The sequence below is a fragment of the Chiloscyllium punctatum genome, chromosome 29 (assembly GCF_047496795.1).
Source record: "Chiloscyllium punctatum isolate Juve2018m chromosome 29, sChiPun1.3, whole genome shotgun sequence".
Lineage (NCBI taxonomy): Eukaryota > Metazoa > Chordata > Chondrichthyes > Orectolobiformes > Hemiscylliidae > Chiloscyllium > Chiloscyllium punctatum.
In genome coordinates, this window is record NC_092767.1 from 62,606,972 (window position 1) to 62,634,733 (window position 27,762).

The following is a 27,762-nucleotide window of genomic DNA, read 5'->3' on the forward strand; positions in this document are numbered from 1 at the left end:
CCCTCAAGGCCTGTGGCATGACTCTCCGGCCAAACTCAATGCAGGATCTCTTTCTTTAAAAGAATGAGGAGGATTTCTTATTGAAACATATAAAATTATGAAGGTAATAGATAAAATAGAAGCAGGAAGGTTGTTACTACTGGCAGGTGAAACTCGAACTGGGGCATAAGATGTCAGGGGCAGGTTCTTTACTCAGAGAGTGGCAAGGGCTTGGAATGCCCTGCCTGCCAATGTGGTTAACTCAGCCACATGAGGGAGATTTAAACAATCCTTGGATAAGCACATAGATGATGATGGGATAGTGTTGGGGAATTGGCTTACATTAGTTCACAGGTCGGCGCAACATCGAGAGCTGAAGGGCCTGTTCTGCGCTGTATTGTTCTATGTTTTATATAGTAGCCTCAAAATAAGGGGGAGTAGATTTAGGCCCAAGGAACTTCTTCTCCCAAAGGCTTGTGAATCTGTGGAATTCCCTGCCCAGTAAGGCAGTTGAGGGGCCTTGTTGGATGTTTTCAAGGCAGAAATAGGTAGATTTTTGAACAGCAAAGGAAATAATGGTTTTCGTGAGCAGGTAGGCAAAGTAGAGCTGAATCTACAGAAAGATCAGCCATGATGTTATTAAGTGGCAGAGCATGCTCGACAGGCCAGATGGCCTGTTACTGCTCCCATTTCTTATGTTTTTTTATCATTGTCTTCTTCTGATTGTCATGTTGGAGCAGATGCAGCGACAAGCAGCAAGAGTTGGACACTGCCACCTGGGCGCTGTTGATTATGATTGTGGACCAGTGGCAGGCTTCAGATCAGGCTATTGGTGAGGTTGGTGGTGGAGTTGTCTGTCACTGCGGTGAGTATCCAGGGTTGTTTAAAGGGTAAGCCATCAGGACTGAGATGAGGAAGAACTTCTTCACTCAAGAGAATTGGGAACCTGTGGAATTCTCTCCCACAGAAAACTGTTGCGGCCAACTCGTTAAATATATCCAAGAGGGAGCTGGTCACGGCTCTTGCGGATAAAGGGATCAAGGGGTATGGAGAGAAAGTGGGAATGGGATACTGAGATTGCATGATCAGCCAGGATCTTATTGAATGATGGTGTGGGCTCAAGGGGCCAAATGGCCTACACCTGCACCTATTATCTATGTTTCTATGAAACTTGCATCAAAATCCAGTGACTGAGCGAAGGTGTGAGGGGCAAACCAGCACTGGGGGGGAGACATAACCTGATATAACTGAACAATGAGAGAGGCTGGGGAAAATGAACACGATAAGCTTAGCCGAGTGAATATTTCATCCCCATTTGATGGGTGGGAGGTGTTGGGGGGGATGTGAAAAGACAAGCATTGAATCCCCTGCAGGGTAAACCAAAAGCAGGAAGGGTGCTTCTGTGCTGTACGTAGAGCTGCATGTCACTGGAATCAGTGGAATGTGAGGAATGGGTGGGTAAGCCTGAAGGTTTGCCAGAGTTCCCAGGGGTGTCTGTTTTGATTTTGGGAAGGGTACAGAAGTTAGCTGTGACTGTGTGTGTGGAGGGGACTGGGAGCTGTCAGCAATCTCCGTCGCTCCAGTGAGAGTGAGCATGGAGACTGGAACACCAGTCACTCACAGCAAGTGCACGAAAGCCCTTTCCCTGGATGATGTTGACAAAGTGCCAGGAGAATAGGGACTTGACTTTGAAGGCGGAGTGATCAGCCACTTTGCGTGCAGGAGGACCTAACAACCTTTGTTTCTAAATATGTAGCGCTCCCCACGCCTGATTATCTTTGTTCGGTTTAATTGATTTTTTGCTCCTGATGCTTGTTCTGGGAGGCCAGCTCCTGCCCTGAGATGTTGCATGAGGTGCAATGCACGGACTGCAATCGCAGCGACCGTGTTTTGAACTCTTTCTCACGATGCATTCGTCAAGTTAAGTATTTGTCCCCTAGATCTGACCTCACCTCTATTGGTGACGTCTCCATCCAGGAAAACTGCAGGATTGAGATTAACCCTTTGCACCCCAGATTTAAAGCTGTACCCCACCTCTTTCCTTGGTCATTGCAAAAGTCCCATACCTGCACTCAAGTCTTTGCGAGGTTGCAGGAAGAGCTGCTCATCCCTTCAGATACCCTTCTCTTGCAACTCTTTAAGCTACACTCACCCAAGTGATACCTGTATGGTGCAATCCACTCTCAGTGTAAATCCATCCATTCTCCAGCTGGGATCAGTGGAAACAGTAAAGGCACCCAGGAATTCTGTCTCCTTTGTAACCTGCCTGTCATTACTCGACATTCCCCTCTGGTTAGGAAATTCGAGGCCAACTCCAGAGACTTTGCATATTGTACTGTCACGCCATTTAAGGAACTGCTGCACTGTTGCAGGTTAATCTGATGTGTTGCCACCGCCCTCGCTGCTAAAATAGGCCCCAGAGCACTTTCCCCAGAAGAGTTCCCTGGAAATTCTCCCTGGTTCTACAGGCTAATACCTATCACTTAACCTTGGCATCCCTCAAACCAATGATATGGAAAGCCATGGGAATCTGAAACAAAAACAGAAATAGCTGGAGAAACTCAGCAGATCAGAGCTGAGTGGTTAGCACTGCTGCCTCACAGCACCTCAGACCCGGGTTTGATTCCACCCTCGGTTAACTGTCTCTGTGTGAAGTTTGCACATTCTCTCCATCTCTGAGTGGGTTTCTTCCACTTGTTACAGTTTCCTCCCACAGCCCAAAGATGCACAGATTAGGTGGATGGGTCAAGTTACACTGCCCATAGTGTCCAGGGATGTGCAGGTACCAGGAAATACAGAGAGAGGTTGGGGGGGGGGGGGGGGAGGTTGGTGGTGGTCAGTCTGGGTGGGATGCTCTTTGGGGGGGGGTCAGTGTAGACTTGATGGGCTGAATGGCCTGCTTCCACACTATAGGGATCCTATGAGTCAGAACTTCCAGCCCAGTGACTTTTCTTCAGAACAGAGTATTCCAGCTATTTCTGTTTATCTTTCAAGCCCTTCAGAGACCTCTGTAAGATGCTGTACAAATGTGGGTCTTCCTTGTCTAACGGATCTGCGGGAAAAAAAATGACAATGGAATGTGGAGCATTGTGAATTTGTTCGGATTCATCAAATGAAGGCTCTTCTCCTCCTGGGTCCAAGTCCAGTTTTGAGTTTCTTGTTCTGGCTTTCTCCCCGTGCCCTTCTATTCCTTTAAACCTAAGGAATATACCAAGCTCCTTCTTGAAAACATTCAAAGTTTTGGCGTCAATCACTTGCCGTGACAGGGATTTCCATGGGTCCACCACTCTCTGGGTGAAGACATTTCCAATCTCAGTCATTAGACTGTGATCCCTGGTTATGGACTCCCTGGTCATTGAGAACATCCTTCCTGCGTTTAACCAGTCTGATCATCAAGCAGACCCTTGAAAACGGAGGACCTTGTCTTAAAGGACTATTTTTTGAAAAAAATCATGGGGGTGTTTAGGGTGTGCTCCTGATCTTATTCTCTCTTCTGTTTAAAACCCTATAGAGTCAAAGTTTCCCAACAAAATATTAGTTCACCTGTTAATTTTTTCTCTAAGTGCCACAGCCTGTCCTGTAGAATCAGGGAATCATTATTATGGGAGAATTATAAGTCTCCAGTTTGGGTGGGGCAAGTGTCCGTGGCTAAAACCTTACAAACACTTCTGAGTTGGGAAACTGGAAAGAATCCCTGACGTCTGTGTTTAACTGGGACGTATCTCAAACGACCTGGGTACTCCCTGTGGATCAGACAGACCCGTTCTTTTAATGTGGAGAAAGAAAATTAATTGACTGAGGGATTATCCCTGGATTGGGACTTGCACTGCCAGAGTCATCAGATCAAGAGGACGGCAGGGATTGGGCTGTGATACTGACAGGCTGGAACACCTTTCAATTTGTCAGCCCTCCCTCTATTTAAGAGAACAGCTTTTGCATTTGTTGTGCAGCCAAAAGGAAGATGTCCAGGCATTGCACTCTTTTGAACTGAACAAAGGCATAAGGGACTCTATTTCCCCGGTGTGTTCTCCATGGCAACACTTTGACTTTGATTTACTTTGCCAACTGCTCTTTCCGCATGCAGTATCATTTTTACTCTCTCTGAATTTTGGTGTTCTTGCAATTCTGTTCTGGTGCATGAAATGTGATATGCCCTTTCTTTCAACAGCACTTATGATCTGAGTATGTGCATTTCGCTGCCTTGGAGCTGACCTCCAGGACTCTGGAGCCAATATCTGCTTTTTTGACTTTGATCTGCACATTCCAGGCGTCAGCTTTCACTGCATCATGGGAGCAACTCGACCTCAGATGGGAAATCAAAGGGGCAGCACCAGTACCTCCTTTTCCCTCGTCCCCATCACTCACACAGAATCCCTACAGTACAGAAAGAGGCCATTCAGCCCATCAAGTCTGCAGCAACTCTCCGAGGAGCATCTCATCCAGACCCACCCTCCCCCATCCCTGTAACCTCACATGGGGCTTTTACCAAGGCTAACCCACCCAACCTGCGCAATTTTGTTTAAGCATGGTCAATCAACAAAACCTGCAAGTCTTTGGGAGGAAACTGGACCACCCGGAGGAAACCCACGCAGACACTGGGAGAATGTGCAAACTCCACACAGACAATTGCCCGAGGCTGGAATTCAACCAGGTCCCTTGGCGCTGTGAGGCAGCAGTGCTAACCACTGAGCCACCATGCCCACACACAAATACATACACACGCACGCACTCTTTCCCTCTGACACACACACTCTCTTTCACTCTGACACACAATATGGTATTGCTCTGAAGCAGTCTGTCTGCAGATGAACCCTGCCCACTCCCTGCAAGATGCTCAGCATTCAACTGAGTAAAGTGTGTCCCCTGACAGGGCACCTGCCCCTGTTCCTGCTCACCATGTGACCACCCTGTGGATTGCTTTGAAGTCCCCACTGGGGGGATGCAAATCTGAACAGTACTTCCTCGGAGTGGAAGGACTCCTTTTCCGAGGATGAGGCTGCCCCTCTGGTTATCAATGCCTCAGTCATTGGAAACATCTCTATTTTCTCCGTCCAAGCTGTTTGTGATTTTGAATACCTCAATCAAATCACCTCTTTGCCTGTTTTGCTCTGGAGTGAATATTGTTGTCCTGCAGCCAGAGGCAGAGGGGGTGGGGGGGGGGGGGGGTATGAGTGTGAGAAACAATGTGTGGGAGATGGAGCAAAGAGAACATTTTTGTGAAGGATGACCACAAGGGCAGACTTAATTCAATGGATGTTCCTGTCAAGGGTGACCGTTCTTATAGGAATGTGACAAAGTGAGAGAGAGAGAGAAAACTGTGTGTGGGATTACAGGTAGACAGTACAGGATAAGGCTAGAACAGGCAGACGGTGGTATTGTTTTGCACACAAATGCCACACTGATGACACCACTGAACATCCTATGGCACTGAATCCGTGGCAGTGGGACCCCCATCCCTCCATCTGTTCACTACCTCCATGACTTCCAATTATAGATGTTTGCTCTCAGACGCATCTTCCTCCCATCCACCAGGAATAGTATTAATCCCTTACAACTCCAGGGATCCAGCAGAGCTCAGAGTCTGAGGCGTCATTTTTGTCACATTGGGACTGCGTTAGTAATGTTCTTACCATTGCCAAATGAAGGATGTATGAAACTCCAAGATAGCGCCAGCATGGGAGGTAGTTTTCAGACTCCTTGGTATCTGTCTACTCCAGGCCGGAAACATTGTTTTCTCTATGTACTTTTCATCATTTTTCTTTACTTCTTCCTTTATTCCTCATCTTTGAGGCCAGAACAGCGTTGGCAGGGCAATGACTACAGTGTTGGCAGCGTGGATCAGGACTCCTGGTGCCGGTCCCTGGACCCTTGGCAGTGTTAGGCCTGGAGCCTGGACTCTTGTCAATGGTAGGCCTGGAGCCTGGACTCTTGGCAGCAGTAGGCATGGAGCATGGGCTCTTGTCAGTGATAGACACAAAGCCTGGACTCCTTGCAGTGATAGGATCGGACCCTGATAGGAGGTAGTGAACAGATGGAGGGGTGGGGGTCCCACTGCCATAGGATGTTCAATGGTGTCATCAGTGTAGGAAAGGGAAGTGGCATTTGTGTGCAAAACAACACCACCGTCTGCCTGTTCTAGCCTTATCCTGTACTGTCTACCTGTAATCCCACACACAGTTCTCTCTCTCTCTCTCTCTCTCTCACTTTATCACATTCCTATGAGAACGGTCACCCTTGACAGGAACATCCTGAACGTTGTCAGTAATAGGCAAGGAACCTGTACCGTTGTCAGTGGTGGGCCCGGAGTCTGAACTCCCAGCGGCAGTAGGCACACAGCCTGGACTCTTGGTGGAGTTAGAGTCTCCTGGGGTATTGGCATAATCACTTCTGTTGCCAGAGTGGGTCTCCTTGAGGCCCAGAGGACCTAACAGTGACCTTTCAGAAGCCCTGAAGCCATGTTTGAGACCTCAATTTGAACTGAAGATAAACTCTTATCTAATTAATTTACTTTTATCCTTATTGTAACTCAAATGGCACCAGATTGGTGACAAATACATTTCACTCTATCTTCAAGGTAAACAAAGTGGCACAGTGGCTAAGTGGTCAGCAACACTAAGTGCCTCACAACACCAGGGAACTGTGTTTGATTCCAGCCTTGGACACTGTCTGTGTGGAGTTTGCACATTCTCCCCATGTCTATGTGAGTTTTTTCCAACAGTCCAAAGACGTGCAGGTTAGTTGGATTGGCCATTGGCCCATAGTATTTAGGATGTACAGGCTAGGGATAGCAATGGGAAATGCAGGGTTACAGGGTTAGTGTAGGGGTTTGGGTCTGGGTGGAATGCCCTTCAGAGAGTCAGTGTGGATTTGATGGACTGAATGGCCTACTTCTACAGGAATTCTATGATACTATATGTGACAATAAATAATTCATTCATAAAATGATCAATCTGACATCTGCGAGGATCCTTCTAATTGCTGGCATCATCACGCCTGCCTATTCTGATTGGGCAGAAAACAGGATTCTAAAATTCTGACTAACTTCAATTCCACAACAAATCCCAATCCATTGTTTCCCAGGTTCCTGACATGTGCGTCTGGAATTTTAAATTCTACCCAGAGGAATATTGCTCCAGTTGTGGGAGAAACTGCGGTGGGGAGGGTCATAAACACTAGATAATCATTAAAATCAACAGAGAATCAGGAAAAAACCCATTAGCCATAGAATGGTCCGAAGCTGGCCCTCATTGTCACAGGGAGGAGTTGAGGATAACAACTAGATGTTAGCGATTTTTGAGAAGATTTGTAGCTCGTGTTGATGATAAGTCTGTACGTTAGCTCGCTGAGCTGGCAGGTTTGTCATCATACTGGGTAACGTCATCAGTGAGAGTCTCTGGTAAAGTGCTGGTGGTATGTCCTGCCTCTCTATCTATAGGTCTTGGTTTCTTAAGGTAGGTGATGTCATTTCTTTTTTTCAAGGGAGGTTCTGGTTAGAATAGTGTCTGTGTTTGTCTGGGATAACGCACACATCCTAGGACAGGTGGAACAAAGACATGTATGAGATTTCTTCAAGGCATGCAATTCTAACCAGAACTCCATCAATAAACACATTGATTTAGATCCTATCTACCTCCCCTTGAAAAAAAAACCGGAAATGACATCACCCACTTTAAGAAACCAAGACTTATAAATAGAGAGGTGAGACATACCACCAGCGCTTCACCAGAGACTCTCACTGATGATGTTACCTAGTCATGGTGACGAAACGTCTGAAAAGCAAACCTTCAAGCTCAGCGAGCGAACTTACAGCCACAACTAGATGTATAAAGGGTATCAAAATAAATTAATGAAGGAGAAAGGTGCAACTGAAAAGAAAACACATGCAGTTAAAGCTTTTCATCTTGTACTCATCAAGACAGAAATGCAAGAATGCCAAATTTCAAATGAGGGAACAATAGTTTACACTGCATGAGAAAACTATATTGATTGGTTTGCAAGCAGACTCTGAATGATCAAGAAGTTGCGATGGAAAATGCATTAGGGAACAATTAGCTTCCATACTTTTGTTTAACTGGAAAATATACAATGGCTTGAGATGTCCTTTAAAGATGATAGGGTAAACAGGGAGTATGAGGCAACTATCTTGTTGGCTTGAGGTGTTCCCCCAGTGAATGTCTGCGTATGTTACACTTTACTCGGTGAGACCAACATATCCTTTTCCTTGCAGGTTGTAACCTGGAATTATAGATGGTGATAGTTGAGGATTTTAAATGTTTTTTCTGTTCCTCGACTGACCACAGACCTCTACTGCTGTGTGTTGGGAAGAATTTACAAGTTGATCCTCGACCTATTTAGCTGCTTCATGAAAGTAACTTAATTTGTCCTGGAGTGGGACTTGAACCTGGAGGTTCTAGTGCAGAGGCAGGGACATTACATATGTCACCACAAGCCCTTTCTTTGTGAGGACCTGCCTACATAGTCAGTTTTGAACTGGTGGCCTCCCTGCAAGTATTTGATCAGGTTTCTTCCACATCCTACAATCTTTAGTGTCACAACAAATATCTCATCACAGAAATTGTCCAGGACAGCTCAATAAGAATACAGAGGGTTACAGCTCAGTCTGATAGAGATCATGGATGAAATGATCTGTTGGGTTAGATTAGATTACTTACAGTGTGTGGAAACAGGCCCTTCGGCCCAACAAGTCCACACCGACCCTCCGAAGAGCAACCCACCCAACCCATTCCCCAACATTTACCCCTTCACCTAACACTATGGGCAATTTAGCATGGCCAATTCACCTAACCTGCACATTTTTGGACTGTGGGAAGAAACTGAAGCACCCAGAGGAAACCCACGCAGACACAGGGAGAATGTGCAAACTCCACACAGAAAGTTGCCTGAGGCGGGAATTGAACCTGGGTCTCTGGCGCTGTGAGGCAGCAGTGCCACCGTGTCACCATGTAGAGGATGACAGCTGTCAGTGCAAACAGGAGAGAAGGGGAGGCCAATTGATGTCCATAGTTTTACATTTAACTTTTAAAAGTTTATAATGTGCAGGCTAGGATTTGGGGGTGGGACTGAGGAGATTGCGTGGTGATGGATTCCACCGGGTTTAAGCTGTTGGAAAGACAAGCACACATTGAGACAACTTGCTCTTGCATGCTCTGATAAATCTACACAGCCCAGATCAAATGTAGGCAATGATTAGCAATACACACATTAGCTGTCTGATTCGACATTGCTGGAGAAATGCAGCAGGCCTGGCAGCAGAACTGAAGAAGGTTCACTGGACTCGAAACAATAATTCTGCTTTCTATCCACAGATGATGCCAGACCTGCTGAGTTTCTCCAGAAATTTGTCTTCTCCCTTGTATCCTTGCCGAGCTTGTCTTAAATCCATTTATTGTTCAACCACTCCCTATGATAGCAACCTCCACATACTCACCACTCCCTGAATAGTTATGTGCTTTCTGAATTATCCATTGGATTTCTTGATGACTAACTTATATTGATGGCCTCTACTTACTCTCTTCCCCACAAGAGATAAACCCTGGTTCAATGGAGAGTGCAGGAGGGCATGACAGGAGCCTCACACCAGGCATACCTAAAAATGAGGTGCCAATCTGGTGCAGCTACCAAACAGGACTACTTGTGTGCCAAACAGCATAAACAGCAAATGATGGACAGAACTCAGTGATCCCACTACCAACAGAACAGTTCCTAGCTCTGCGGTCCTGCCACATCCGGTCATGAATGGTGGTGGAAAATCAAACAATCCTCACTGGAGGAGGAGGGACCACAAATATCCTCATCCTTAATGATGTGGCAGCCCAGCACAACAGTGCAAAAGATAAGGCTGAAGCATTTGCAACAATCCTCAGCCAGAAGTGTCGAGCGTATGATTAATCTCAGCCTCCTCCAGTGGTCCCCAGCCATCACAGCTGCCATCCGTCATCTAATTCAATTCATCCCACGTGATGCCAAGACTCACTAGAGACACTGGATTCTAGAAAGGCAATGGGCTCTGACAAGGTTCCAGTAATAGTGCTAAAGGCCTATGCTCCAGAATTTGCCACTGTCTTAGCCAAGCTCTTCCAGTACAGGTACAACACTGACAATGTGGAAAATTGCCCGGGTATGTTCAGTGGACAAAAAGCAGGACAAATGCAACCCGGCCAATTACTGCCCTATCAGTCTACTCTCAATCATCAGTAAAGTGATGGAAGGGGTCATCGACAGTGCTATCGAGCAGCACTCGCTCAGCAATAACCTGCTCAGTGACGCCCAGTTTGGGTTCCGTCAGGGCCACTCAGCTCCTAACCACGTTACAACCATGGCTCAAACATGGACAAAAGAGCTGAATTCCAGAGGGGAGGGGAGAGTGACAGGCTTTGACATGAAGGTCTCATTTGATCGAGTGTGACACCAAGGAGCCCTAGCAAAACTGGAATCAATGGGCATCAGGGGGAAACTGTCCACTGATTGGAGTCATACCTGGCACATAGGGAGATGGTTATGGTTATTCAAGGTCAGTCATTTCATCTCCAGGATATCTTTGCAGGAGTTCCTCAGGGAAGTGTCCTAGGCCCAACCATCTTCAGCTGCTTCATCATAAAATGTAGGAGCAGAATTAGGTCATTCAGCCTATTGAGTCTTCTTGCCATTCGATCATGGCTGATATGTTTCTCAAACCCATTCTCCTGCCTTCTCCTGAAAACCTTTGATCCGCTTACTAATCAAGAACTTATCTAGCTCTGTCTTAAATACATTCAATGTTTTGGCCTCCACAGCCTTCAGTGGCAATGAGTTCCACAGATTCGCCACCTTCTGGCTGAAGAAATTCCTCCTCATCTCAGTTCTAAACGTTCAATGAGCTTCCTTCCATCAGAATATCAGAAGTGGGATATTGACTGACGATTGCACAAAGCTCAGCACCAGTCATGATTCTCCAGATATTGAAGCTTAAGTACAACAAGATTTGGACAATATCCAGCTTTGGGCTGAAAAGTGGCAAGTAACCTTTGCACTGCCCACATGCTAGTCAAAGACCATCTTCAATAAAACACAGATCGAACCATTGCCCTTTGACGTTCAATAGTGTCACCATCACTGAAGCCCCCACTGTTAATATGCTGGGGTTACCATTCACTACAAACTCAGCTGGATTCACCACAAATGACAGTGACTACAAAAACAGATTGGAGATTAGGAATACTGTGGCAAGTAACCCACCTCCCAGCAGCCTGTCAGCAGTGCAATGAAACACACCCCATTTGCCTAGATAGGTGCAGCTCCATCAAGACTCAAGAAGCTCATCACCATCCAGGAGGAAGTGGCGCCAGAGTGTGGCAACACTTGAAGCTTTCCATTGTAGTTTCCCTTAAATATAAGTGACCATAAATCATTCACTTCAATTCAATACTTGATTGGCATCACACGCACAAGCATCCACACCTCCACCATCAACACTCAGTAGAAGCAGTGTGTGCTGTCTACAAGATGCACTGTAGACATTTACCAAAAACCTTGAGACAGTACCTTTCAAACCCACAAATGTTTTCATCTAAAAGGACAAGGGCAATAAATACAGGGAGCAACACCACCTGTAATTTCCCCTCCAAGCCACTCACCGTCCTGATTTGGAAGTACATCGCCATTCCTTCACTGTCACCGGGTCAAAATCCTGGAATTCGCTCCTAATAACATTGTGGGTGTACTTACTGCACATGGACTGCAGCGGTTCAAAATGGCGGATCAACCCCACTTTCTCAAGGCCAACTAATAACAGGCAATAAGTCCTGGTCCAGCAATGACACCCACAGTCGAGTGAATTTTAAAAATCATATCAGTGTTTTCCATCTGTTAGTGTTTTCTGTATGCTGATGTTTTGTATATATTGGTGTTTTTTTTATGCCGATGTTTTGTACATACTGGTATTTTGTATAATGTGTACCTATACATAAGGGAGAAAGAGTGACCGAGGTGGGGAGATGGAAGAAGGATTTGATTGAAGGACACAGAAACTGAAGAACCTTGTATCTGAGGGATGGGAAACTTGGGGATGATGGGAATGAGGGAGGGAAGACAGACAGAAGGCTGAGAGAGAAGAAATCTCTCTCAGGCCTGGACCCACCACAATACCGAAGAAAATGCCACATGGAGTCACATGAAGATGACGGGGGAGACTCATGGAAGGGGAGATTAATAGAGAGGAGAGTAAAATGGGAGAAACTCAGAAGGAGGAAGAGGAAAAATGAGGGTGTGGAAAACAAACCCTTGGCAGAAAAACTGAGGGAAGGGGAGACCGAAGCGAAGGGAGACTAAGGGGGAAGAGACTGAGGGAAGGCAGAGACATGGAGAATAGACTGAGAAGAGAGACTGAGAGAAGAAAGATTGAGGAAGTAGGAAACCTAAAACACATATAACTACGTTATGTATAGTTATCTATATCTATGTGAAAGTATAACCCAGTCAATGTAAATGTAGATGTTCCCCTGTTTATGTACTCATTTATCTGTGTTTATGTTTAAATGCTCAATATCTGTGTTGATATCAGCACATAGCTAGGTATAAGAACATAATAAAAGTAGGGTTTATACCATTTGGCTCATCAAACCTGCTTCAATGACCAATGACTTGAGTTTCAACTCCACTTTGTCACCTGTACCCGATTCCTGAGAGATCAAAATTTTATCTCAGTCCTGAATCTCTCTGTGGGGTGAGGATTTCCTTAAATTCACAACTTTCTGAATGAAAAGCTTTCTCCTCATCCCAATCTTAAACAAGCGATCCTTTTTCCTGAGTGTGTGGCCCTGAGCTTTAGGTTCCCCAGCCCAGGGGAAATAATCCCTCAGTTTTGGCCTTGACAAATTCCTTCAGATCAGGGTATGTTTCAAAATGAGCCCCTCCCTTTTTAGGTTTATGAGAGAATGGGCCCAACCTCTCAACAATAGGACAACCTTCTGATCTCAGGGATCAATCAGTGACATTTACATGGACTGCCTCTAAGGCAAGTGTATGCTTCTTTTAATATGGAGACTGGATATGCACATGGTATTTCAGGCATATTCTCAGCAGGAAGGATTTATACAATTACAGCCAGACTTCCTTAATCCTTACTCCAAACCATTTGCAAAAGATCAGTATCCCACTTACCTTCCCAATGACATATTGTATCTGAATGCTAACCAGTTGTATTCTTTGTACAAGGATACCCAGTATATTTGAATATCAAAATTTCAAAATTTTCAAGTTTTTAAAATAAATATTCTGCTTTTCCGTGCATATAACCAAAGCAAATAATCCCACATGATTCCCTTCCCCCTGCCATCTTGTTGTTCGTGAAGAGGTGCTGGTGCACTGGTTATGTCACTGGGTTCACTATCCAGCATCCTGGGGACATGGGTTGCAATGGTAGAAGGTGAAATTTGAATTCAATATTTTTCTTAAACAAGTGAATTAAAAGCTAATATATTGTTGCTTAGAACCCCTTTTTGCTTCAGTAATGCCTTTTAGAGAAGGAAAATCTGCCATTCTTACCTCTGACTCCAATTCTCCATCAACGTCTTAACTAAAAACTGAAAGAACTGCGGATGTTGCAAATCAGAAACAAAAACAGAAATTTTTGGAAAGCTCATTAGGTCTAGCAGCATCTACGGAGACAAATAGGACTTAACGTTTTGGATCAAGTGACCCTTCCTCAGAATGTTCTCGACCCAAAATGTTAATTCTTAATTGCCCTCTTGGCAATTAGAGATGGGAAGTAAATGCTGTTCAAACCAGTAATGCCCAAGTACCATGAATGATTTTTAAAAACGCTTAGTGAATCTAACTACATCTCTGTAGTCCCTATCTCTCCTCACATTTACTTTCCATCTCACATTGTACTGTTAGCAAACTTGAATATGTTATTCAGTGGCTTCATCTAAGTCATTGGTATAGATTGTAAATAGCTGAGGCCCGAGCACAGATCCTCCTGGCACTCCACTCAAGACTGTCACCTTACAAAATGACGCTGTACTTCCTGCCCAGCCACCAACCTTCTGGCCATGCCACAATGTTACTCCCCAACTCAATGCGCTTTTGCCTTGTGTATTAATACTTGATGTGGAACCTTACCTAATGCTTTTTAGAAGTCCAAGTGTTCTACATCTTCTGGTTCCCCTTTATCAACCCTAGTCAGAGTCAGCCAGGGCTCACTTGCTCAAACTTTCACCTCTGAGTCCCAAGTGACTGTGAGTTTCATTCATTTCCCGGGACTGTGTACAAAAATCCAGGCTGATACCCCGGTGCAGTACTGATGAAGCACTGCTGAAGGTGTTGCCTTTTGGATAAAACATTAAGCCAAGGCCTATGTCAATGCCCTCAGATATATAAAAATATGAAAGCTCCCAGGTCACTATGCTGAAGAAGAGTTGGGGGACTCTCCCTGGTGTGCTGACCAATCTTTATGCTTCTATTTGTGGAAGCTTAGTCTGTATTAATTATGTACCATGCTTCCTATGTCACAACATTCTCCACACGTCAACTAAATACTGAATTGACTGTAAAGTATTTTGAGACATCATGTGGTTGTGAAAGGAGTGATATTAAACCAAGCTGTTTCTTTTTCTTTCACTCATTACACCCGCAAAACCTGCTCTAATAAATCTGTTCAATGCAATCTCCTTTTCGTAAAAAACACGTTGACTTGGTTCAATTCCATTTTGATTTTCTGAGTGCACTGTTATCACTTGCATAATGATATATCCCAGAATTTTCCTGACAACTGATGTTAGACCAATAGGCCTGTAGTTCCTCGTTTTCCTTCCTCCCTCCTTTCTTGAATAGCTATATTCCATTTGCTGAGTTCCAAACTTCTGGACCATTTCAGAATCAAGGGAATTGTGGGAAATCTAAACCCACCTTTTCTGCAGCTCCCTCTTTTAGAACCCGAGGATGTAGGCCTTTGGTTCCTGGGGACTTCTCTTTCAGCTCTTGAAGTTTCTCTGACACTTTGCTGATATTAATTACTTTAAGTTTCTCACTCTTAATAGTCCCCCAGTTCCCCTCTATTTCTGACACATAATTAGTGTATTCTATTGTGAAGACAGAAATGAAGCACTTGTCTAACACATCTGTCATTTCTTCATTTCCCAATGATAACTTCTCCAATCTCTGCCTCTAAGACATTAAAGTAACATGGAGGCGTGGTGCAATAACTGTACAGAGGCAGGTTTCCGGCATCAAGTCACTCTTTATTTACATGTGAGTGAGTCTCTCTCTCACTCCAACCTCCGGGTCATCTTCTCTGCCCTGAAGCTACCTTTCCACACCTCCCCCACCCCAGTCCCACACCCCTCCCATTTATCTCTCCACCCACGAGGCTCCCAGTCTCATTCTTGATGAAGGGCTTTTGCCCAAAACGTTGATTTTCTTGCTCCTTGGATGCTGTCTGACCTGCTGTGCTTTTCCAGCACCACACTCTTGACTTTATTTACACGTGCACATTTAATGTTCCTGGCTAGTTTACTGTCATTTTCTTTTATTTAACATATGTATTGGCTTCAAAAACTTACTAATCACTATTCTTCATCATATTATAAACCTTTTCTTTTAATTTATTTTTGAATAGTTTTTTTTTGAAAATTTTGAATCATTTCTTTTCCCGCTATTGATTCACCACAATACCTTTTAGTTTGTTTATTCTTTCAGTATTAGTCAGCTCTGTCTCATGTCTATGTTTGTCATTCTTTCCATTCTTGGTTCTGAGGGTTAGACCATGTTCTTCTACTTACGGGCAATGTACTGCAGAGGTTTGCCATTGCTGACCAGGAGACACTTAGCGTCTGCCTTCAGGTATATTGGAATTCTAATTTCCAGGATGACAAACAATCTTTTGGCCACATTATAAACTGACCTTTCTCACCCACTGACCCAGAAGCACTCTGCCGTTTTACCACATGATCGCCATTGTATCTGTATAATTGTCTTTTAGATTATTGTTTTGTACTTGAATATATCACTGTCCAATTTAAAATATAATTTGTATTATGACCAATTTTTCTCCGATGATCTTTTCTTATGACATTGTGAATTAACTCTACCTTGGTGCACAGTACTCAATTTAAATTAGTTTCATCCCTAAATGGTTCCATAGTTTAATATTCATAGAATCCCAAAAGCGTGGAAGCAGACCATTTGGCCCATGTGACCCTCCAAAGAGCATCCCACCCAGACCCACCCCAACACTGTAATCTTGCATTTCCCAAGGGCAATCCCACTCACCTACACATCCCTGGACATTATGGGCAATTTAGCATGGCCAATCCGCCTAACCTGCACGTCTTTAGATTGTGGGAGGAAACTGGAGGACCCAGAGGCAACCCACGCAGATACAGGGAGGAGATGCAACCTCCACATAGTCACCCAAGGCTAGAATCAAACCTGGGTCCCTGGTGCTGTGAAGAAGCAGTGCGAACCACTGAGTCACCATGCCACTCCTTCAGATGATCAAGGTATGACATCATGAGTTTACTCTACTTTGGTCCAAGGTACACAATTTTAAATAGCTTCATCCCTAAATGGTTCCATAGTTTAATATTCAAGGTAAGTGTCACACAAACTTTCAACAAACGCACCTTCCAGACACCTTTAACAATTTTAGTATGTCCAACTGGGATCAAGAGAGAAGTCACCCACAATGTGTCCATTGCCTTTGTTATAAGCTCCAATCATTTCTTGTTTAATGCTCTGTCCAGTGGTACAACTACTGTTCGGGGTTTGGGGAGGGGGGCGGGTGGCAGTGTCCATAAATTACATGATTACATGCACTCATATTTCCTCACCACTGGTGTTCCTAATCTCTGTTCATACTGATTGATCTACCTGAATTCCTAGCATTTAAACTTAATTCTGCTGCGATTTTTGTGAAGATTTGTAGTTCAGGTTGTGGCACTGGTTATAAGTTTGCTCACTGATTTGTTCTCAGACGTTTCGTCACCATGATAGGTAACATCATCAGTGAGCCTCTGTTGAAGAGCTGGTGTTCTGTCCCGCTTTCTCTTTATGTGTCTTGGTCTGTGGTGGTGGATGATCTCGCTTCAGGTTCTTTTTCTGAGAGGTTGGTAGACGGGGTCCAAATCGATGTGTTTGTTGATGGAGTTCTGGTTGGAATGCCAGGCTTCTAGGAATTCCCGTGCATGTTTTTTGTTTAGCTTGTCCTACGATGGATGTATTGTCCCAGTCAAACTGGTATGCATCTTTATCTGTGTGTAAGGATACGAGTGATAGCTGGTCATGTCTTTTGCTGGCTAGTTGGTGCCCATGTATCCTGGTAGCTAGTTTTCTGCCTGTCTGTCCGATGTAGTGTTTGTTGCAGTCCTTGCAGGGTATTTTGTATATGATGTTTGTTCTGCTGGTTTAGATTTATCAATAGCTATTTCAGTGGCACAGTGGTTAGCACTGCTGCCTCACAGCAGTGACCCGGGTTCAATTCCCGCCTCAGGCAACTGTCTGTCTGGAGTTTGCACATTCTCCCTGTGTCTGCGTGGGTTTCCTCTGAGTGCTCTGGTTTCCTCCCACAGTCCAAAAATGTGCAGAGTAGGTGAATTGGCTATGCTAAAATTGCCCGTAGTGTTAGATGAAGGGGTAAATGTAAGGGAACAGTCAGGGTGGGTTGCTCTTCGGAGGGTCAGTGTGGACTTGTTGGGCCGAAGGGCCTGTTTCCACATTGTAAGTAATCTAATCTAATCTAATCAGTGTGTTGGTAGGTTTGTGGGCTACTATGATGCTAAGGGGCCGAAGTAGTCTGGTTGTCATCTCTGAGATGACTTTAATGTATGGTAGTGTGGCTGGAGTCTCTGGGCGTGTTGGGTCCTCTGGTTTAGGTTTGTTGTTTAAGAATCGGCAGACTGTACTTATCAGTTACCCATTGTTCTTAAATATGTTGCATAGGTGTTTTTCTTCGGCTTTTCATAGTTCCTGGGTGCTCAGTGTGTTGTGGCTCATTTAAACAATGTCCTGATACAGCTCTGTTTGTAGGTTATTTCTGCTGGTCTGCCCCCAAAACGTATCTGAACTTTATGAATTGTAGGAGTGAGATGAAGGAGTGTGACATTTGTGTGTGCTTATGGTTGGAATGGTGCAGTGAGTGTCACTACTTTGGGTTGGGATCGTGCAAGTGAGGTTAGAGTGGGAGAGGAGTACAATGGGTGGGGCACTGTGGATTGAGCTGAGGGAAAAGCAACAGATAGAAGAGTTTAGAGCATGGGAGTTTAAACCTAAGGGAAGGGCTGTTGATGGGAATGAATGGGTAATCAGGGGTTGTTGAGTCTTGCTTTGATTGTACAAGAGCTGGATTGATTGCACCTGGAATGCTGTGTGCAGTTTTGGTCCCTTTATCTCAAAAAAGACATTATTGCGGGAGAGCAACAAAAGTCCATTGGACTTGTTCTGGGGATGGAGAAAAATTGGAAAATCTGGGCTTCTATTTTCCAGACTTCTAAAGAGTGAGAAGTGATCTCCTACAAGGCTCCAAAATGCTGTAAGAGATAGGTGAGTGGATATATATGTTTCCCCGAGTTGGGAAGACTAGAACCAAGGGACCCAGGTTTAGTCATAAGGGAAATGCCATTTAGAACTGAGTTGAAAGGTTTTTTGGTAACTCATCGGGTTGTTTACCATTGGAAATCTCTACGATGGAGGACTGTGGAGGCTCAGTTTTCAGTATGTTTAAGGTTGAGATTACAGATTTCTGATTCCCAAAGGTGTACATGGCAATGGGGATTGGGAGTGTAAAAGGCATCGAGTGTTTGACCAATCGTGATTGTATTGAATGGCAGGATGGGCTCAAAGGGCTGAAAGGCTTCCTCCGGTTCCTATTCCTGTATGGGAGGAATGAATTTTAGTGGAAAACTGAGAGGATTAAGAGACTTCGGAAGCAGAAAACAGGTGGAGGCTGTTTTTCTTCTTTATTTGGTTCTGCCAAACATGCTTGAGGTTGTTTTAATGTTTTCTTTATGCCTTAAATTAATGGGCGAAAAATGACCCAGGTTCATACTGTTTTCTTGGAACATGCTACTTTTGTTGGCTTGACATTCAAGTAATATATTCAGTCTTATAAAACAACTGTGGTGATATAAATTCATATATGAATGAAAGACGCTGAACATATTTGGGAATACAGAATGAAATGTACAGCACTTTGGACTTGGTATTTATAATAATTAAATGCCAAATGTACCAGAAGAAAATTAGTTTTTGATGAAGCTTTGATGAGTTACCATTATCATATAATTGTCGGAAGTGATGGATGGGGTGTTGATCAAGTGGGCTGCTTTGTCGTGGGTGATATTGTCCTGAGTGATTTGGCGCCAAATCCATCTCAGCAAGTGGAGAGTATTCCATCACATTCCTACCTTGTGCCTTGTGAACAGGCAGTAGAGAGGCATTGGATGAGTTACCAGAGAATTCTCAGCTTCTGGTCTCCTCTTGTAGCGACAATATGTATGTGGCTAGTTCAGTTCAATTTCTGGTCAATGACAACTTACAAGCTAATGTTGTCAACTCAACTGATAAATGTTTGGGATGCAGTGATGTCAAAATTGTATAGAAAATGAAGCAGCCCAGCACACAGGTGGAGGGACTTGTTGAGATTTAACAGCACAACCCAAATTAGTTCCACATTTTGCGTCCTCTGCAAATTAAATTATAGTTAACTCTGGGGAGGGTGGTACACTCTTCAAAAGGACATTGAATGGAATGGACAGACAGATGGGAGGTGCAATTTAATGCAATGAAGAATGAAGTGATTCAGTCCAGGAGAAGGAATGAGAAGAAGAAACATCAATTAATTCTAAAAGGGGTTCTGGAACAAAGGGAAAGGGTATTTGTCTGCAAGTAAATGAAAAGAGGTAGGAGAGGTTGAGAAAGTCGTGAAAAAGATGTATAGATTCCTGGGTTTATTTTAACAAGTCATAGATGACAATATGATCAAGTATATTAACCAAAATATTGGTCTGGCTTGAACTGCATTCAACACCAGTAGGAAAGTTGTGAAGGCAATAGCCGGAAAGAGAATATTTCCAAGATTTTTTTGGATAAATTGGAGAGTTTGGGGGCTGTTCTTCTTGGGGAAAAGAAGATAAAGTGGAGAGTTGATTAAAATCATGTGGGGTCTAGATCAAGCAGATGGGGCAAAATTATTCCCATGGTTGAAGAATCAGGGACAGAAGACACTGATGAAAGATGAATGCGAAAACAACTAAAGGCCACAGGAGAAAAACCTTACTTTATGCAGCAAGTATTCATGACATGAAATGCACTGTCTCTGAGAGTGTGTTGGAGGCAGGTTCAACTGGGCTTTCAAAAGAGAACAGGATACAAAAACAACGGGGTAAAAACAATGACTGCAGATGCTGGAAACCAGATTCTGGATTAGTGGTGCTGGAAGAGCACAGCAGTTCAGGCAGCATCCAAGTAGCTTCGAAATCGACGTTTCGGGCAAAAGCCCTTCATCAGGAATAAAGGCAGTGAGCCTGAAGCGTGGAGAGATAAGCTGGAGGAGGGTGGGGGTGGGGAGAAAGTAGCATAGAGTACAATGGGTGAGTGGGGGAGGGGATGAAGGTGATAGGTCAAGGAGGAGGGTGGAGTGGATAGGTGGAAAAGAAGATAGGCAGGTAGGACAAGTCTGGGCAAGTCATGGGGACAGTGCTGAGCTGGAAGTTTAGAACTAGGGTGAGGTGGGGGAAGGGGAAATGAGGAAACTGTTGAAGTCCACATTGATGCCCTGGGGTTGAAGTGTTAGTCAAGGAACAGTAATTCAATGTGAGGTTTTCCTTCAAGAATAGGGCGGCAGTGGGTGGCACAGTGGCACAGTGGTTAGCACTGCTGCCTCACAGCACCAGAGACCTGGGTTCAATTCCTGCCTCGGGCAACTGTCTGTGTGGAGTTTGCACATTCTCCCCGTGTATGCATGGGTTTTCTCCAGGTGCTCCGGTTTCCTCCCACAGTCTAAAAATGTGCAGGTTAGGTGAATTGGCCATGCTAAATTATCGTAGTATCGAAGGAGAATCAATGTTTCGGGCATAAGCCTGCTTGGCACACCCTCCTCATTCCTGAAGAAGGGCCTATGCCTGAAACGTCAATTCTCCTTCTCCTTTGATGCTGCCTGACCTGCTGTGCTTTTCCAGCAACACATTTTTAAGCTCTGATCCTCAGCATCTGCAGTCCTCACTTTCTCCTAAATTGTCGTAGTGTCAGGTGAAGGGGTAAATGTTGGGGAATGGGTCTGGGTGGGTTGCTCTTCAGAGGGTCAGTGTGGACTTGTTGGGCCAAAGGGTCTGTTTCCACACTGTAAGGAATCTAATCAAAATAATGGAGCATATTTTTAAGGTGAGAGGAGAAAGGTTTTAAAAAAGACATGAGGCAATTTTTTATACAGAGAGAGTGGTTTGTGTGTGGAATGAACTTCCAGAGGAAGTGGTGGATGCAGGTACAGTTACAACATTTTAAAAGATTTTGAGGTAAGTACATGTACATGAATAAGAAATGTTTGGAGGGATATGGGCAAGGAACAAGTAGGTGGGACTAGTTTACTTTTGGGATTATGGTCAGCATGGGCTGGTTGGACCAAAAGATCTGTTTCCATGCAGTATGACCCTCACTCTGGGATGCATTTGAAGAGGAAAAATAATACATGTCTGTGGGGAATATGTGAGGTGATAGTGGGACTGAAATAGGTCGCACTTACAGAGAGCTGTCACAGAAATGACAGGTTTTTGCATTGTAAACATTCCACAAGCCACAGCAAAGAAACAGAGATTTTCAGATCAAACTTGATGAGAATGGAATGCAAGAGCCATAACAGGGGATCTGAGGAGTATGAATGAAGGCACTGGGGAGGAAAAATGAGCATTGCATGAGAGAGGATGCTGTGCAGATTCACCAGGATATTGCCTGTGCTGGAATGTTTCAACTATGAAGAGAGACTAGATAGGCTGGGGATGTTTTCCAGAGAGTAAAGACTAGAGAAAAGATCTGAGTGAAGAGTACAAAGTTGTGAGATGCATAGATAGAATCCCACCAACAAATAACAAGGGGGCACGGTTTTAAGGCAAGGAGGTTTAGAGATAACTTGAAGGACTTTTATTCACCCCGAGGGTTGTAGATATCAGGATCTCACTGCCTAAATGAGTGGTAGGGGCAGGGGCCCTCAAGACATTGAGAAAGTATTTAGATGAACACTTGAAACACCATAGCAAATGAGGCTACGGGCCAAATGCTGGAAAATTGGATTCAAATCCAATTTTGGGTTGAAAAGAGTGGTGCTGGAAAAGGAGCAGTATGCTTGCCTGACCTGCTGTGCTTTTCCAGCGTCACACTTTTTCGACTGATATCCAACATCTGCAGCCCTCACTTTATCCTGCTTGTTGACTGGCACAGCCACGGGGGGGTGAAGGTCCACTTTCTGAGCTGTTGAAAACTCTCACCCAAAAATATAATATTTGAAGTGGGAAATTGCAACGAGCTAGCACAAGTGCAGTGGGCTGAATGGCCTCTGCCTACGCCATGCACCATTCTACAGGGCACGGAGCGAATACTGTAGGCGAACTGCTGGTACTTGAGTGGAGCACCCTCCGCGAGTGAGGGTGGCGTGGGCGAGTGGGGTGGTAGGGGAGGAGAGAGGGGGGTCTAATTATAGTTGTACAACTATTAATTGGCCAAGGGCGTCTCGGCTTTAAGGCAGTGGCGACGGCCGGGTGGCCGCCAGGCGGGGTCTCCATGGAGACGGGGAAGCGGAGAAGCGCCGGCGGCGGCTGCTGGGCGACAGACACGGTGTTGAGGAGAGGCAGCACTAGGCCGCAGCCTGGGCTTCGTATTGAGAGGCCGGCTCCGGGGAGGTGGGGGAGTGCGAGGAAGGACCGGCTCTCGCTGCTACTTGAGGCCGAGGCCTAGGCCTGAGGGGGTCGGGGGGGGGGGGGTGTGGGGAGGAGAGGGCGGAGTCTCTGACTGGGGATTTCCCCCCGCCCCCCCATCTCTCTGACAGCCCGAGCCCGAGCCCCGAGCCCGGAGCCGAGTGCGGCCGGAGATTGCCGAGCGGGGAGCCGCTCACTCAGCCAGCGATACCGAGGAGCCGGAGCCGGAGCCGGAGCCGAGGCCTCAGGCCCAGGCCGCGGGGAACAGTCACCTCCTCCGGCAGGATGGCGGCAAACATGTACCGGGTCGGAGGTGGGTACCGGGCAGGGCCGGGGCTCGGGCTCGGGCTCGGGCTCGGGCTCGGGGGGCGGTGTGGGGGGTGGAGGGGGGGGTCGTGCTGGACAAACGGGGGAGAGAGAGTGAAGCCGGCGCCGCCGGGGGAGCCGGACCCGGCTCAGGCCCCAAACCCCGCCGTCCCCAGGCTCCCGGCTGCGGCCTTCAGCTTCCAGCGGCGGCGGGATAGCAGCAGCTGGAGCCGCTCTGCGAGGGAGGCGATAGGGTCCCCTCATAGCCCCGACAATCCCCCCCCCGGCCCGGGGCGATGAGTATAACTCCCTCTCCCCTGCCCCTGGGCCTGTCCCTCTTCACCCGATCTCACCCCTGCGCTCGTTCCCCCACAGGCAGGTCCCTCTTCCCCACCCCCTCTGTGTCTCTCCCGTTCTCACACAACCACCCTCTTCTCCCCCCCCCCCCTCTCTTTTCCCCCCCCCCTCTCTTCTCCCCCCCCCCCTCTCTCCCCCCCCCCCTCTCCCCCCCCCCCCTCCTCTCTCCCCCCCCCCCCCCTCTCTCTCCCCCCCCTCTCACACCCCCCCCTCTCTCCTCCCCCCCCAACTCTCTCTCCCCCCCCCTCTCTCTCTCCCCCCCCTCTCCCCCCCCCACTCTCTCCCCCCCCCCTCTCTCTCCCCCCCCAACCCCCCCTCTCCTACTCCCCCCCCTCTCTCTCTCCCCCCCCCTCTCTCTCACCCCCCCCTCTCTTCCTCCCCCCCCCTCTCTTTCTCCCCCCCCTCTTTCTCCCCCCCCCCTCTCTTTCTCCCCCCCCCCTCTCTTTCTCCCCCCCCCTCTCTTTCTCCCCCCCCTCTCTTTCTCCCCCCCCCTCTCTTTCTCCCCCCCCTCTCTTTCTCCCCCCCCCTCTCATTCTCCCCCCCCCTCTCTTTCTCCCCCCCCCTCTCTCTTTCTCCCCCCCCCTCTCTTTCTCCCCCCCCCTCTCTTTCTCCCCCCCCCTCTCTCTTTCTCCCCCCCCCTCTCTCTTTCTCCCCCCCCCTCTCTCTTTCTCCCCCCCCCTCTCTCTTTCTCCCCCCCCCTCTCTCTTTCTCCCCCCCCCTCTCTCTTTCTCCCCCCCCCTCTCTCTTTCTCCCCCCCCTCTCTCTTTCTCCCCCCCCCTCTCTCTTTCTCCCCCCCCCTCTCTCTTTCTCCCCCCCCCTCTCTCTTTCTCCCCCCCCTCTCTCTTTCTCCCCCCCCCTCTCTCTTTCTCCCCCCCCCTCTCTCTTTCTCCCCCCCCCTCTCTCTTCTCCCCCCCCCTCTCTCTTCTCCCCCCCCTCTCTCTTTCTTCCCCCCCCCTCTCTCTTTCTCCCCCCCCCTCTCTCTTTCTCCCCCCCCTCTCTCTTTCTCCCCCCCCCTCTCTCTTTCTCCCCCCCCCTCTCTCTTTCTCCCCCCCCTCTCTCTTTCTCCCCCCCCCTCTCTCTTTCTCCCCCCCCCTCTCTCTTTCTCCCCCCCCCTCTCTCTTCTCCTTCTCCCCCCCCTCTCTCTTTCTCCCCCCCCCTCTTCTCTTTCTCTCCCCCCTCTCTCTTTCCCTCCCCCCCCCTCTCTCTTTCTCCCCCCCCCTCTCTCTTTCTCCCCCCCCCTCTCTCTTTCTCCCCCCCCTCTCTCTTTCCCCCCCCTCTCTCTTTCTCCCCCCCCCTCTCTCTTTCTCCCCCCCCTCTCTCTTTCTCCCCCCCCTCTCTCTTTCTCCCCCCCCCTCTCTCTTTCTCCCCCCCCCCTCTCTCTTTCTCCCCCCCCCTCTCTCTTTCTCCCCCCCCTCTCTCTTTCTCCCCCCCCTCTCTCTTTCTCCCCCCCCCTCTCTCTTTCTCCCCCCCCCCTCTCTCTTTCTCCCCCCCCCCTCTCTCTTTCTCCCCCCCCCTCTCTCTTTCTCCCCCCCCCCTCTCTCTTCTCCCCCCCCCTCTCTCTTCTCCCCCCCCCTCTCTCTTTCTCCCCCCCCCTTCCCCCCCCCTCTCTCTTTCTCCCCCCCCCTCTCTCTTCTCCCCCCCCCTCTCTCTTTCTCCCCCCCCTCTCTCTTTCTCCCCCCCCCCTCTCTCTTTCTCCCCCCCCTCTCTCTTTCTCCCCCCCCCTCTCCTTCTCCCCCCCCCTCTCTCTTCTCCCCCCCCCTTCCCCCCCCCCCTCTCTCTTTCTCTCCCCCCCCTCTCTCTTTCTCCCCCCCCTCTCTTTCTCCCCCCCCCTCTCTCTTTCTCCCCCCCCACCACCATCCGAGACCCTCCCTCCACGTCCCCCACCTCTTCCCTCCCTCCTCCCTTCCACGTCCATCCTTCCTTCCCCCCCCCCCCACCGTCCTCCCCCTCACTGTGTCTGGCCACCTTTTCCCTCCCTCCTTCCCCCTTCTCCCTCCCTCCTTCCCCCTTCTCTTTCCCTCCCTCCCTCACCCCCGCGCTCTGACCCCTTCTCTCTCTCTCTCTCTCTCCCTCCATCCCCCCCGTGCTCTGTCCCCCCTTCTCCTCCCTCCGCCCCACCGCGCTCTGTCCCGCTCCTATCACCACCTTCCCCCCCCCCCGCCCAACCCGCCTCTGTCCCCCTTCTCCCTCCGTCCCCCTTCTCTCTCCCTCCCTCCCCCCCCCCGCGTGCTCTGTCCCCCCTCTCCCTCCCTTCCCCCCCCCCCCCCCCCGCGCTCTGTCCCCCCTTCTCCCTCCCTCTTCTCCCCCCCCCCCCCCCAGCGCTCTGTCCCCCTTCTCCCTCCTTTCCTCCCCCCTCCGCCCCCCCCCCCCCCAGCGCTCTGTCCCCCTTCTCCCTCCTTTCCTCCCCCCTCCCCCCCCCCCCCCGCCCTGTGCTCTGTCCCCCTTCTCCCTCCTTCCCCCCCCCCGCCCTGTGCTCTGTCCCCCTTCTCCCTCCTTCCCCCCCCCCCCCGCCCTGTGCTCTGTCCCTCCTTCTCCCTCCTTCCCCTCCCCCCCCCCCCCGCCTGCGCTCTGCCCCCCTTCTCCCTCACTATAGAGAGGGATACAGCCCCCCCCCGGCGCTCTGTCCCCATCCCTCCCTCCCCCCCCCAGTGCTCTGTCTCCCCTTCTCCCTCCCTCCCCCCCCGCGCTCCGTCCCCCCTGTCCTCCCTCCTTCCCCCCCCCCGCCACGCCCCGCGCCTCCCCCTCGCTCTCCCCCCTTCTCCCCTCCTTCCCTCCCCCCCCCCGCCCTGCGCTCTGTCCCCCTTCTCCCTCCCTCTGCCCCCCCCCCTCGCTCTGTCCCCATTCTCCCTCCCTGCCCCCAACGCTCCCCCACCCCGAGTCTGTCCCACGTCTCCCTCCCGCCAACCCCCACCCGCGCTCTGTCCCCCTCTCCCTCCCCCCCCGCGCTCTGTCCCCCCATCTCTCCCTCCCCCCCCCTCCCCCCCCCCCCCCCAGCGCTCTGTCCCCCTTCTCCCTTCCTTTCTCCCCCCCCCCCCCCCCCCAGCGCTCTGTCCCCATTCTCCCTCCCTCCCCCCGCGCTCTGTCCCCCTTGTCCTTCCTGTCGCTCTGTCCCCATTTCTTCCTCCCTCCCCCCCGCGCTCTGTCCCCCTTGTCGCTCCCTCCCCCACCCCCCCTCCGCACTCTGTCCCCCTTCTCCCTCCCTCTTCCCCCCCCCCACACCACCGTGCTCTGTCCCACTTCTCCCTCCCTTCCCCCCCCCCCTCCCCCCACACCCCCTCTCCCTCACCCCCGTCTGGCACCCTTCTCCCTGCCCCCAACGCTCCCCCACCCCGAGTCTGTCCCAGGTCTCCCTCCCGCCAACCCCACCCTGAGTCTGTCCCACGTCTCCCTCCTGCCAACCCCAACCCGAGTCTGTCCCCCTTCTCCCTCCCTCCGTTCCACACACCCCCCCCCCCCCCCCCCCCCCCCCCCCCCCCGGGCTCTGTCCCTCTCCCCTGTTTTACCCCCCCCCCCCCCCCCGCATCTGACCCCATTCTCCCTTCCTCCCGACTCTGTCCCCTTTCTCCCTCCCCCGTTCTGCTCCCTCCTTCTCCCAGTCGCCGGGTCTTGGGCCCCCCCCCCCCCCCTCCGTCCCGTCACACCCCTCCTCCTCCCCCCCCCCCCCCCCCGCCCCAAATCTCAACCCTCTCCAGGCCTGTTTCCCCCACCCCCCCCCCCCCCCACCTCTCTGGCCTGTTCCCCCCCACTCCTTCCCCTTTACCGGGTCTGTCCGCCTCCCCTCCCTGAGTCTGCTGCTCCCCTCCCTCCGCCCCCCGCCCTCCCCAAGTCTGTCCCCCCACCCGAGTATGCCCCTCCTGTCTTCCTCCCCCCTCCCCGAGCCTGCCCGCCCTCCCTCCCTCCCTCCCCGAGCCTGCCCGCCCTCCCTCCCTCCCTCCCCGAGCCTGCCCGCCCTCCCTCCCTCCCTCCCCGAGCCTGCCCGCCCTCCCTCCCTCCCTCCCGAGCCTGCCCGCCCTCCCTCCCTCCCTCCCCCCCTCCCTCCCTCCCCGAGCCTGCCCGCCCTCCCTCCCTCCGGCCTGCCCGCCTCCCTCCCTCCCTCCCCGAGCCTGCCCGCCCTCCCTCCCTCCCTCCCCGAGCCTGCCCGCCCTCCCTCCCTCCCTCCCCGAGCCTGCCCGCCCTCCCTCCCTCCCTCCCCGAGCCTGCCCGCCCTCCCTCCCTCCCTCCC

At 49.4% G+C, this 27,762-nt stretch overlaps 1 protein-coding gene across 2 annotated transcripts in view; it reads left to right on the forward strand.

Moving 5' to 3' along the window:
• Window positions 1-22,979: 22,979 nt before the first annotated feature.
• The window catches only part of LOC140454467 (metastasis-associated protein MTA1-like), a 113,661-nt gene continuing 108,878 nt past the window's right edge, over window positions 22,980-27,762 (forward strand). The window contains exon 1 of one of the 2 annotated variants that reach the window (XM_072549230.1): window positions 22,980-23,190. In XM_072549230.1, coding sequence (XP_072405331.1) covers window positions 23,163-23,190 — 28 coding nt within the window. In that variant the 5' untranslated portion in view covers window positions 22,980-23,162. The remainder of the gene's footprint in view (window positions 23,191-27,762) is intronic. The other variant, XM_072549231.1, reaches the window with a different exon arrangement.